Source organism: Ranitomeya variabilis, chromosome 1 (genome assembly GCF_051348905.1).
Source record: "Ranitomeya variabilis isolate aRanVar5 chromosome 1, aRanVar5.hap1, whole genome shotgun sequence".
NCBI classification, from domain to species: Eukaryota; Metazoa; Chordata; class Amphibia; order Anura; family Dendrobatidae; genus Ranitomeya; species Ranitomeya variabilis.
In genome coordinates, this window is record NC_135232.1 from 109,545,015 (window position 1) to 109,557,968 (window position 12,954).

Below are 12,954 nucleotides of genomic sequence, written 5' to 3' on the forward strand. Positions count from 1 at the left end.
GCTGTCGTGGAAGGTGACTGGAGAAAATAGCCCTCATATTGGACACGAGTGAAGCCTGCTCCTCCCCCACAATCCGGCTGGTGCATGCCTCACAGAGGGGTTTCTGCCAGGAATCTTTAAGCCTTATGGCGCAAATAGGGCACTTCCTATATTTTCCCGACTTCTTAGCCTCTTTCTTTTCTGTCGAAGTCCCCTACAAAACATAAGCGTAACTGTTTTGTGGGACTGCACCTTGCTGGGGCTCAGAGGACACCCTTTCCCTGGGTACTTACATGCCCCTGGCTCTCTTGCCCCATATCAGGCTTAGTGGTCTCCTCCATCCTGAGGATTGCATCAAGATAGCTGGCCCCACTAACCCAACCCCCCCCCCCATTACCTCCTTATATGCGGGGATCCTGGAAGCTGGAGCGCCGTGCTGCGCCATCTGGCCTGCCTCGGAAGCATTCCTGCCTCTATCCAATCCTGAGGAGACGCTGCCCCGCCTGCTGCTGGCCACGACCCGAAAGTGATGCACCGCAGCCCAGATCTGCAGTGCTTGGCGTCCTGAGATGTCCTGTCGTAAACGTTTTCCCTCCGGGGATCGTGTGATGAAGCGGCGGCATCCAGAGGCGGCCCTGGCTCAGGTACATCTGGGGCATCGCCAAGGGTCGAGAGCCCCCCTTCAGGAAGAAGCAACCCACACTCCAGGAGCAGCGCTACACTTGGTATGCTGAGGGACCCTCCGGGCGGGTGTCAGCTTGCGGAGGACGAGGTGGGAAGGGAGGGGCCGAGCCCCCCGATCCTCACCCTCCGCACGTAACCATGTTCTCTCGCCATTGCTATCCACAGTGGGACAGGAAAAACACTGAAGGGTGGTAGGGGGAGGGTCCTTTTAAACTCTTGTGGTGTCCTGTCCCACTGTGGATAAGAAGGACGTCCTCCATGGTGCTGTCAGGTGGTGACCTGGAAATACTGTTTTACAGGTTTGGAGTGCGATGTCTGCACTGGCCGCAGGTCTCCTGTGCCGAACTCAATAGCCTCATGTGCCTATTTGGCCACTGTCAATCAGGGTCTCCATGCATGTGTTGTGACCGTCACAAAGCCGCGGTGCCGAACAGCTGATTGTGGACAGCGCTCCAAGTAACCGATCCTGCAATTCAGTAAGCGCTGTAGCTATTCGGATAGCCTCTTATCAAAAGCTATTTGATCATCACTAGTCGTAAATGTTGTATGTGTGAAAGTTGCTTAGGCTACTTTCACACTTCCGTCTTCTGTGCTCCGTCGTTATGGGCAAAAAACGGATCCTGCAAATGTGCTTGCAGGATGCGTTTTTTGCCCATAGTCTTGTATAAGCGACGGATGGGCACACGTCGCATCCGTTGTGCGACGGATGCGTCGTGTTTTGGCGGACGCGACGCACAAAAAACGTTCAATGTAACTTTTCTTTGTGCGACGCGTCCGCCATTTGCGACCGGAACTCCGCCCCCTCATCACAGTGGGCAGCGGATGCCTTGTAAAACAGCATCCGGCTGCCCACGTTGTGCTACATTTAGCACAACGTCCGTCGGTACGTCGGGCCGACGGTTTGCAACGGCCTCGTATCGACGGAAGTCTGAAAGAAGCCTTAAGGAGGGGTTCAGAAGGTCATATTTCACAGTAAATAGACTACAATGCTTGGGCGAGACTGACCGCGGATCTCAATAAATATATTAAAATATGCAGATTTATTGCAAAAGTTTCTGAAACTCTTCTATACATTTAATCTGCCACACATGAATTACTGCAGAAGGTCTATTGGAAACCAAAGAGTAGGAGATAGACATCCCAAACAGCTTAGCTATGATTCAATAATGCAATGAAAACAGTACCGTACCCGAGGTGATGTATATATAGTATATTATAGTCATCAGAGAAAGCTCTGCACATAAAATGCTAGTAAATGCGAGATTGATCAGCAGTGGAAAATCATCCCCAGTACACAATGCAGTGGAAGCCAGCACAAAATAAGCTTAATAATGTATCATGTCTGTTTATGCGGGAACTGGAAATCTGAGTCCAGGTTTAGACTACCCCATAGGGTAACAGGGCAATCCCCGGTGGGCCCTCAACCACACTGTATGGACAGTATTTGGCATAATTCACTCTGTACAGAAAAAAACAGCATCTCATAATTCATTCAAACTACCCAGTTTATCATATAGCGATATAGGTAAATCTGTGACCAAGGGTAGTGTAATATTTGTATGCAGGTTAAAAGTGGGACCCCCAAAGTCAATGTTACTGGTGGGCCCTTCGCACCCCAGTCTGACACGGTCTGTGTCCATAGGATGAACAGTCTCACCGTACCGCACAATTGCTCACTTTTATTCACTCTGTGGCGCCGCCCTCTGCCAGTCAGTGCAGAGAGACGCCGGGAAGATGGCGCCGAGGAGCTGCAAGCAAGACAGGCGAGTATGTTTTTTTTTTTTTTTTATTGCAGCAGCAGCTATGGGGCAATAATGGACGGTGCAGAGCACTATATGGCACAGCTATGGGGCAATGGTGCAGAGCACTATATGGCACAGCTATGGGGCAACGGTGCAGAGCACTATATGGCACAGCTATGGGGCAACGGTGCAGAGCACTATATGGCACAGCTATGGGGCAATGGTGCAGAGCACTATATGGCACAGCTATGGGGCAATGGTGCAGAGCACTATATGGCACAGCTATGGGGCAATGGTGCAGAGCACTATATGGCACAGCTATGGGGCAATGGTGCAGAGCACTATATGGCACAGCTATGGGGCAATGGTGCAGAGCACTATATGGCACAGCTATGGGGCAATGGTGCAGAGCACTATATGGCACAGCTATGGGGCAATGGTGCAGAACACTATATGGCACAGCTATGGGGCAATGGTGCAGAGCACTATATGGCACAGCTATGGGGCAATGGTGCAGAGCACTATATGGCACAGCTATGGGGCAACGGTGCAGAGCACTATATGGCACAGCTATGGGGCAACGATGCAGAGCATTGTATATATGGCACAGCTTTATGTGGAGTATCTATGGGGCAATGGTGCAGAGCTTTTTTTTGTGGCACAGCTTTATGTGGAGCATCTATGGGGCCATAATGAATGGTATGGAGTATCTATTTTTAATTTTGAAATTCACCGGTACCTGCTGCATTTTCCACCCTAGGCTTATACTCGAGTCAATAAGTTTTCCCAGTTTTTTGTGGCAAAATTAGGGGGGTCGGCTTATACTCGGGTCGGCTTATACTCGAGTATATACGGTAATCTAATGCTGAATAAAAAGACCAATAATATGAGCTTACTAAACACAAAACTCATTTATTACGTAGCAGAAGGTGATCTCCCAATATGGGGCGTTACTTATAGCACAATCCAGTCCATGTTCAGCCACATTGAACATTATACGAGCAAAACTGCGTTAATGCAGCCATCATTTTCAGGATTATTCGTAACTTGTGCATATTTTCCTAAAAGTAAAAAATAAAAATGAACAATGATATATTGGCAGTATCATAGTATAAATGACGATCATCTGCAGTTTAGAAGTTGAAGCCTTACCCCATATAACTTTGCCTCCTTGTGTGACGAGACCAAGCTCGCTGACGTTCACCTCGATGACTGTTCCCTTTGTGATGACGCCTAAAGTTGTGTAGAGTGGCGATGATGGGTTCTTCTTTACACCCAGGATAGGTAAGCAGAATGTGGCTTTGAGTTCAGGATGAGTCACATGAGCCTTTTTAAAACGCAAGCCCTGGAAAACACATGACGACACGTGAAAATCTGGGGTGTCATGTTATAATAGTAACGCTACAGTATATAGAAGACTCCACCCTGCATGTGGATATTTTACTCAGGCCAGTCTTGCTGGAGAGTCCATATCTATACAGATAAGGCTTAGTTTAGAGGAGTGCTAAAATAAACGGCCAAATGAGATGTCATCGGGGGGGCAGAGGCTCCCGTCACTGCTGCAGCCTCCTTCCCCCACCTGAAATGAAGTTATCAGTGACACACGTCTCAGGGGCTGGGCTAGTCCCTGCTCTACAGAGCATGCTTTGGCTGTCATTGCCAACATATGCTCAGTACAAGACCCCTTGTCACCGTGTGATATTCTTCTCAGTGAATAGTTACAGTGCACTTCCTCGAGGGCTCTAATTAGAAGTGACAAGTCAGCAAGAGAGCACACTGTCAGTGAACATTGTAAGGAGATAACCCGGCAAGCAGGGAGAGCAGAGACTAGCACCATCCAGTGATGTCTGTTTCAGGGACAGGGCTCATCTCTGCTCACTGGGTTTTCTCATTTTAATGTGCACTGATGATGTGCCCTCTTGCCAGCTCATTACTTCTCATCAGTGCTGATGAGGGAGCGCACTGTCACTACGTATTGAAAGGAATATTGCACACTGACAAGGGGTATTGTATTGAGCATATGTCGGAATTAAACGACATGCTCAATAGAGGAGACCAGCTCAGAACCTGAAACGGAGATTGCTGACGATGCGTTGTTTCAGGGTAGGGCCAGGGCTGCGGCAATGACCACAGTCACTGCCACTTGATGATGTCGCATTTGAGAATCCCCAGTGCAAGCTGGGACACTCAAACGTGGGCACTAATTGCATGTTCTGTTCTGCCAGTTAGTGATGACACCCCGGGTGTCAACAATTGAAAATAAATTAGATAGATATCTCATTAAAGTCAATCAGTAGGCAGATTGTGGACATTATTTTATCAACTTTCCGTATGCATTTTAGACTTAAATAAGGAAAAGTAGGGACTTTTTAATTTAGGCATATTAGAAAAGGATTCTGATTACTACAGTAAAACTAGAGAAATTTATGATGAAAATCAATATTAGTTTTGGACCAGCCCTTTATGGACTGTGATCTGAGGCCATATGCAGGATGCATTATACAGCAACAGTAACTTATTACAGACTCACCATGGGTCTGATAAATCTTTCATATTTAGGAGGTTTTCGTGTGAATCCATCTCCGACAAAGCAAACTTTGGTGACCATCCTCTTCCAAGCCTTCTTCTTCCTTTTTCCTGTGCGTATAACTTTAAGCACTTCGGTCTCTCCTTGTGCGCGGACTTTGGGGAGAGGAACCTCCCATTTACCCTAAAAAGACGCACAAGTAATGTGTAAGAGACTAATAGACGGATATGAAGGCTGACCAATCAATGAAACATATCACTTACTGCCTTCTCTTTTCGCTTCTGTTTGATCATATTGGAGAGAACTTTGGCTCGGTTTTGCCCTTCTCTGTCCAGCAGATACGCAGGAACGGCTCCTTCTGGGGTCTTCTCATCATTCTTCTGTTTGGTGTTCCTCTTTTCATGCATTTTAATACTGGAAGATGCAAGAAAGACATGTGAAACTGTGGGGTAATGGCCTTCATTGACGTACTATATTCAGAGAAGGCTTTCTAGATAATAAACCCTGTACATAGTATATAACCCTCCAGAACATCAGACAGCAACCAAGGCGTAATTGTAATATTAGATACATACAAAAATCAGCCAGCTCAGACATTTAAAGTAAAACTATAGCAATATATGGTAAATCTATATAACATGAAGTTTACCTATGGTTGTGGATTATTTTCATCCTGAATAGGTCAGGTCTGCACTGTTTAGAGGCGTTGTCCAGGCTTGAAACAAAGTCTTTGAATCATCACAGCGTGTGGTGTGCATGCAGTCAGGATCCCCTGATATTGCCGGTGCAAGCGTGCGATCATGTGACCACGTGTGCGCTATTCGCGTAACTGCAGTCTTGTGATGACTGGACGTATCCGGCTTCTCTTCAATTCAGAGAGTCTGAGCAGGTCTTCGCCAGCACATGACCACATCACATACATGCCACCATCTCTGCTCGCCAGCACCAGCAATATCAAGGAATCCTGACTGCATGCTCACCACATGCCGTCAGCATTCAGAAGACTTGTATCAAGCGTGACAACCCCTTAAACGTCACTTTTTTTTTTTTTGGAGCATCAAATTCATTCATCCCTTCACGCAACCACAAACCTAAAAGGGTGTTCTGGGTATTGGTGACTACGGATGGCGCCATCATCCCCAAAACATAGTAAAATGGAGGGGCAATGTAGAACGCGCACTGACACGCTAATATAAGTCTATGGCAGGGATGTGGAGTCGGTAAGCCAAACCTCCGACTCCGCAATTTCCATGACACCGACACCGCAGCCCTGGTCTATGGGGCGAACACAGTTAAACTTGGTGTGGATCTCATCACAGGTCCATTATCAAGTGGATCAGTGAGAATGGCTTATTACCACAGTACTGCATTAAAAAGGGGTTGTCCACTTCTGGAGACTTTTTTATATTTAACTGAAATACATGTATTTTGAGAGAAAAATACATTTCATTAATTGGGTTTCATTAATATTTCACAGTTTGACTTTTCCGGTCTCTTGGTTTTCCTTCACATTCAACTATGATGTGCTCTGAGGTCATAAATTAGCTGAGGAGCTTAGATAAAGGCAGATAAGAAAGTTACACCCCATCAGGCCATCATAACAAACTGACTGCCTGACTCTCAGTTAACTCCTTTTGGAGTGCAAGATTTTTAATAAAACTCAATTGTTTTAGCCCCAATTACAGGCATCTAAGAAAAAGAAAAAAAAAAATCTAAACTGTAGCCGAAGATGGACAAAACAATTCTGGCTGTATATATCTACCAGGGTGAGTGCACTTCATACAGATTTTATATCAGGCCCATCTGCAGTTAGCTTTTCTTTTTCTCAGCAGCATTTTTTTCATTTAAAAAAAAAAAAGAAAATAAACTTGCAGCAATTTCTACCAATGTTAAAGGGGTTTTCCAGGCTTAAGTTTTTAATGAGCCATCCATAAAAACAGGATTTTAGGTTGCTTACTGTAAAATGTTTCTCGGAGCCTTCATTGGGGGACACAGGAAACCATGGGTGTATGCTGCTGCCACTAGGAGGCTGACACTATGCACAAAAAAAGTTAACTCCTCCTGCGCAGTGTACACCCCGCCGACCAGCTCTGGTGGGCGAGTGGGTAGTAGACGGAGGCCAGGACCGAATCCCCTAAACACTCTTCCGTGTTAGGGGTCCTATCGAAGACATATGAGGACACGGGGTGGCAGTACACACACAGTACACACAGTACTCAGTCTCTTTGTGGGAGTACAGTAGAGACTTCACACTGTATTCCTCTGGTGAAGATCCACCTGAAAAGAAACAACGCACACTGAGGTAGATATGGGTCTAATGAAAGACCCGTGTCCACCTCCTACTGACACCAAGCTAAACTGATTAACCTAGTGCCGGTCAGTGGGGTGTACACTGCTGAGGAGGAGCCAAATTTTGTTGTGCATAGTGTCAGCAGCATACACCCATGGTTCATGTGTCCCCCAATGGAGAGAAATAGGCGCCTCTGTGAGAGGTGTGGGGGCCTGACCCCACCAGTGATCAGCTGTTTCCAGCCTCAGCAGTGGCGGCCAGCACAGCGCCACTCTGTGTACTGGCCATTCCTGGATACTGCAGCTCAGCTCCTCCAGAAGTTCATTTGTTTTATTCAATTCAGGAAAATAGTAAAACTACACAAAGTCCATGTTTTAGCCACAAAGGGCATTAAACTTGATGACTTGCCGCCTCATGTTCCACGAATTACCTAAAGCCACAGAACTTCATGAATTCTTTTCCTTGTGTCTGCTCAGTGAAATGCGAGCTACTTACGTTTTCTTCATCTGGATCTTCTCGGCATGGCGCTGCTTGTGGTACAGTTTGGCCTTCAGACCGATAAGTTTCTTCGCTTTCTGTGATCGCTCATGAGCCTCCCGGCCCTCCTTCTTCCTCTTCTTCTCATGGTAGTCCAAGCGATAGCCGTACCGCTTACGGTGTAACTCAATGTAGTCGTTCTGAGGCTGAGTGCACAAAAACAAACCAACAGAGGATTAATTATACATGATGACGATAAGCACTCAACCACCGCAATATTAACATGACAGGTTATCAAAATACTACATGAAATGCAAAAAAAAGACCCAACTAATACGACCAAGATTTCACATCAGTATATTCACACAGCACAGATATGAAAGACACTTCTGCCACTGAAAACCAGTTCTGGGTGTCAGAATGGGGAGGTTGTGTGCTGGGAGTCACAGACGATATGGAGGAGGACTGCAGACCATTTAAGTGATTATACCTTAGAGAGGATATTAAAGGGGTGGTTCTGAAACAAGTCATCTCTTATCTGCTGTATGAGGTACTTGCTGGTAAGTGGCGTACAGGTAGGGCATGTGCACTGCCACTGTTTTAAAAGAAAGAAAAGAACTTTGTTCTGAAGATCGGACCATCAGTGAGCCTGTTGTCAAAGGATAGGCGATAACTTTTCTTCTGAACCTGGAGAACCCGTTCTGATATTTTGCTACACATTATCACTGAGCAGTAGTGTAGCTGGAGAGGGGAGAGCAGAAAATGGCAGTGTCCCTGAGCCCTGCGCTCCGGGGGACCCACAAGGAGCTACGCCAACTATATCGGCATACGCAGCTTGCCAATACAGGTAAGCCCTGCAGTAGAGCAGGATGACAGTCTCCCCGCACTACCGCTCTCCATTCTGTAGACTGCAGGTGACTTTAAGCCTGTGCTCTATAGAATGGCCGAGGTGCTGACACGTGTAAGATACAAGAGTCCCGGCATGTTGATGCCATCACACAGCACCAGGCACGATGATAGCGTGTGGGGCTCGCCGGGCCTTGCTGGTGGAGTCGTCAGGATCCTGGAATAGGCCAGTATGCATTTTTTTATTTTAATTAAAACTCATGGGGGCATCATAAGCAATGGGGGACCGTCACACACTGTGGAGGTTACTGTGTTTTGAAGGGGGAGGGGGGGGTGTAGTATCAAAGAGGCCATCACACTGTTTTCGATTAGCTGTGGGCACATCATACTATGTTTTAGGGAGCTGCACATTTGGGGACTCTGTGGACGTTATGAACTATTAAGTGGACACTTTTAGGACACTCAGTATTGTGGCAAAAGGGCAAAATATGGGCCCGTTTTCTATGGCGTTTGCAAAGGTCATTAATATTTTCTAGGGGGCAATTTTACCATCTACTGGGCACAAACAGGGCATATGAAAGAAGCACAGTGGCGGACATTATTATGTAGGGCACTAAGAGGAGCGCTCTTATTGTGCCAAATATCATGGGTAGTAAGCAATACTTTCACCAGCAGCGGCTCAGTATTGGGGTATCAGCAGGATGAGGAGTTTGTGCAGGTTGGGAATAGATGGAGACGGTGCTGGAAATGGGAGAAGTCAAATGTGTCTTTGATGTAATCTCTGTAGCCGAGTACTAGCTGGAAAAAGTCATGTCCGTCTGGGACAAATGGAAAAGACGGGAAAAGTGACGACTCCATCAGACAGAACGTCAGCGGTAAGTCACCATCTGTGATCTCTTATATGTTCTGTAGGGCTGGGATCTACCACTGTAAGGCACAATATCGGTGTTAGCTTTTGTGTAGATATTTATTGTCAGTTACAGCAGGGTCATCTGCTGAGGTTCCACTATCATGCGCGGTTACTGGTTAGGTCCAACTCCGATATTTCACCCTCTGCGCTGTCCAATCCTACACACAATGTACAACCGTCCGCTGCCGATTGGTGGAGGTGCCCAGCGTCAGGCTGCAACAAGGTCATCAATATCACATGAACCTCTTTAATATGAGGAAGTCGTCCAGGTTCTGGCCCATCACCACACTGCCATCTATGAGAAGCATATATGATCATCACTGCGGCCCCATCACAGGAGCCAGATATGGGACCCAATGGGATCCGCTCACTCCTGACATCTGGAGACGAAGAGACTCCGGCACGGAACCATGTCCGGGGCCTCGGACCCAGCACAGACGGAGGGGGCAGATTCCGCTGAGATTTTAGGAGCTCTGTCCCAGTGACAAAATGGAAAACAAGAAACAAACCCACAGCCATAAATAAAGCGAGGAAATCTGACTCCTCACACAGGGTATAAGGAGTCAGAATAGGAGGACGAGCTGTGAGCCGCCGGGTCACAGATGTGAGAAGACAACACTGCCAGTGGTGGCACCACAAGTCCCGGCAGCTATCGCTCTCACACACGGCGCCGTGCTCACCATGGCGGCTGTCCTCTCCGGCGCTTCTGGCCTGTTACTTTGCGGCCTTTCTCCCGAGGAGGAAACACACGATGGAACTTTCAGCCCCCGGAGGCCCGGACACCACCGCCGAGCAAGATGGAGGTGGAAAAGGAAGACTCCGCCCACAGACCAGGCATTGCGTCATTTCCGGGTAAGACCATTCTCACTAGCAGCAGGGTTGCATTTTTTTCACTCGAATCTTGGCGATAGTCTACCTGCAGCTGACAGCGTCATGGAGGACACGGTCCGAGCAGAGAGAGCACTAGAAAACACTAGAAAACACAGGGTATTTAAGAAAGGTCATTCTATAAGTGGTACGTGGGTATTGGTAGCGCCCACACCTGGAATTCTGGGAAGAAGGTCACATGTGCCATGAGTACGAAATTACGTCATTACGTTCTCTGGGTCCTGACGTCACGTGAGCTTCAGAGTTGTCACGTGGGGTGTGCTCTTCTGGCAGGTGAGTCGTGTGTTCCTGTAGGTCGTCAGTGATGCAGCCTATTGCTGACCTATGGCATTCGTAGTGGGGCAGAGGGGCAGCGCAGGAGAGGCTTATGGGAAATGTTATGCAAAGTGGAGTTGTGCTTCAAGGTGGTGTCTCACTACCTGGGTATCTCCATCATAAGTGAAGTTGTCCCCCGTAAAATAGAAATAATGGATACTTCCCACACGGGTGCCGCCCAGCACTATTAGTGCTGGGACACCCGGGGCTTGTGTGACACTATATCATGTATTAGGCCGGCGTCACACTTGGCGTAAGACAATACGCCACGTATTATACGTCCGTACTACGGCCGTAATACGGAGAAATGTTCCCAAAATAGTGATCCGTAGTCAGGGTGTGGCAGCATATTTTGCGCATGGCATCCTCCGTATGTAATCCGTATGGCATCCGTACTGCGAGATTTTCTCGCAGGCTTGCAAAACCGACATCTAATGGATTTATGTGCTCAAATGTTCGGTAAAACATATATACAGTATATATATATATATATATATATATATATATATATATATATATATATATATATATATATGTCATTGAGACACATATATATATATATTCTGTATTTATATTTCATTCAGCGCAATATGTGTGAACAGCCGGTAATTCAATTGCCGGCTTTGCATTTCTCCTTCACAAACCCGACATGATATGAGACATGGTTTACATACAGTAAACCATCTCATATCCCCATTTTTTTAGCATATTCCACACTACTAATGTTAGTAGTGTGTATGTGCAAAATTTCAGCTCTGTAGCTGCTAAAATAAAGGGTTAAATGGCGGAAAAAATTGGCGTGGGCTCCCGCGCAATTTTCTCCGCCAGAATGGTAAAGCCAGTGACTGAGGGCAGATATTAATAGCCAGGAGAGGGTCCATGGTTATTGGCCCCCCCGTGGCTGAAAACATCTGCCCCCAGCCACCCCAGAAAAGGCACATCTGGAAGATGCGCCTATTCTGGCACTTGGCCACTCTCTTCCCACTCCCGTGTAGAGGTGGGATATGGGGTAATGAAGGGTTAATGCCACCTTGCTATTGTAAGGTGACATTAAGCCAGATTAATAATGGAGAGGCGTCAATTATGACACCTATCCATTATTAATCCAATTGTATGAAAGGGTTAAAAAACACACACACACATGATTTAAAAGTATTTTAATGCAATAAAGACAGCGGTTGTTTTAATAATTTATTGCTCTCTCAATCCATCAGCAACACCCTCGCTTGGCAAAACAATAAACGCACAAGATACATACCTTCTGATGTCCTATCACATCCAATGAGGAAATCCATCTGAAGGGGTTAATTATTTTACAGCAGCTGTGCTCCGTGCCTGTAATCCCCGGCGAATGAATTAAATGTAGGTCATTGACCTACATTTCCTTCAGTCGCGGTGATGCGCCCCCTGGTGGATGTCCTCATATGACCTGGAGCGTGGGAAAAAGTTCCCAGGCTGCAGTTCATGAGAACATCCAGCAGGGGCGCCTCACCGCGACTCAATGTAAGTATAGATCCAGCTTTCCTTTCAGCACCCGGGGATTACAGGCACGAGCGAGTGGTTTATCGCAGCTCGTGCCTGTAATATTAGTTAACCCCTTCAGATGGATTTCCTCATTGGATGTGATAGGACATCAGAAGGTATGTATCTTGTGCGTTTATTATTTTTCCAAGCGAGGGTGTTGCTGATGGATTGAGAGAGCAATAAATTATTACAACAACTGCTGTGTTTATTTCATTAAAATACTTTTAAATCATGTGTGTGTGTGTTTTTTAACCCTTTCATACAATTGGATTAATAATGGATAGGTGTCATAATTGACGCCTCTCCATTATTAATCTGGCTTAATGTCACCTTACAAGAGCAAGGTGACATTAACCCTTCATTACCCCATATCCCACCGCTACACGGGAGTGGGAAGAGAGTGGCCAAGTGCCAGAATAGGCGCATCTTCCAGATGTGCCTTTTCTGGGGTGGCTGGGGGCAGATGTTTGTAGCCACGGGGGGCCAATAACCATGGACCCTCTCCTGGCTATTAATATCTGCCCTCAGTCACTGGCTTTACCATTCTGGCGGAGAAAATTGCGCGGGAGCCCACGCCAATTTTTTCCGCCATTTAACCCTTTATTTTAGCAGCTACAGCGCTGAAATTTTGCACATACACACTACTAACATTAGTAGTGTGGAATATGCAAAAAAAGGGGGATATGAGATGGTTTACTGTATGTAAACCATGTCTCATACCATGTCGGGTTTGTGCAGGAGAAATGAAAAGCCGGCAATTGAATTACCGACT

The 12,954-nt window shown here is 46.6% G+C and overlaps 2 protein-coding genes across 4 annotated transcripts in view; one reads left to right on the forward strand and one right to left on the reverse strand.

Annotated features, from left to right (window-relative positions):
• Positions 1-3,297: 3,297 nt before the first annotated feature.
• Positions 3,298-10,420, reverse strand: NSA2 (NSA2 ribosome biogenesis factor). Its single transcript, XM_077287590.1, has 6 exons — positions 10,136-10,420; positions 7,718-7,905; positions 5,196-5,346; positions 4,936-5,115; positions 3,558-3,750; positions 3,298-3,466 (listed from the first exon to the last, which is right to left on the reverse strand). Exons 1-6 carry the CDS (start codon positions 10,136-10,138, stop codon positions 3,399-3,401), a joined length of 783 nt encoding a protein of 260 aa, XP_077143705.1. The 5' UTR covers positions 10,139-10,420; the 3' UTR covers positions 3,298-3,398.
• A 60-nt stretch (positions 10,421-10,480) lies between these two features.
• The window catches only part of GFM2 (GTP dependent ribosome recycling factor mitochondrial 2), a 65,396-nt gene continuing 62,922 nt past the window's right edge, over positions 10,481-12,954 (forward strand). For 2 of the 3 annotated variants that reach the window (XM_077287578.1, XM_077287553.1), the window contains exon 1: positions 10,498-10,616. The gene's annotated coding sequence lies outside the window, so the exon portion shown is untranslated. Of the gene's footprint in view, positions 10,617-12,954 lie in introns of all 3 variants that reach the window. The other variant, XM_077287562.1, reaches the window with a different exon arrangement.

Bases quoted from the DNA above. Each gene is read 5' to 3' on its own strand.
- NSA2 (XM_077287590.1), bottom strand. The intron at 5,347-7,717 runs GTAAGTAGCTCG...TGCATCTTCCAG, and splicing joins AAGATCCAGATGAAGAAAAC to TATTAAAATGCATGAAAAGA. The intron at 5,116-5,195 runs GTAAGTGATATG...GCGTCTTTTTAG, and splicing joins AGAAGCGAAAAGAGAAGGCA to GGTAAATGGGAGGTTCCTCT.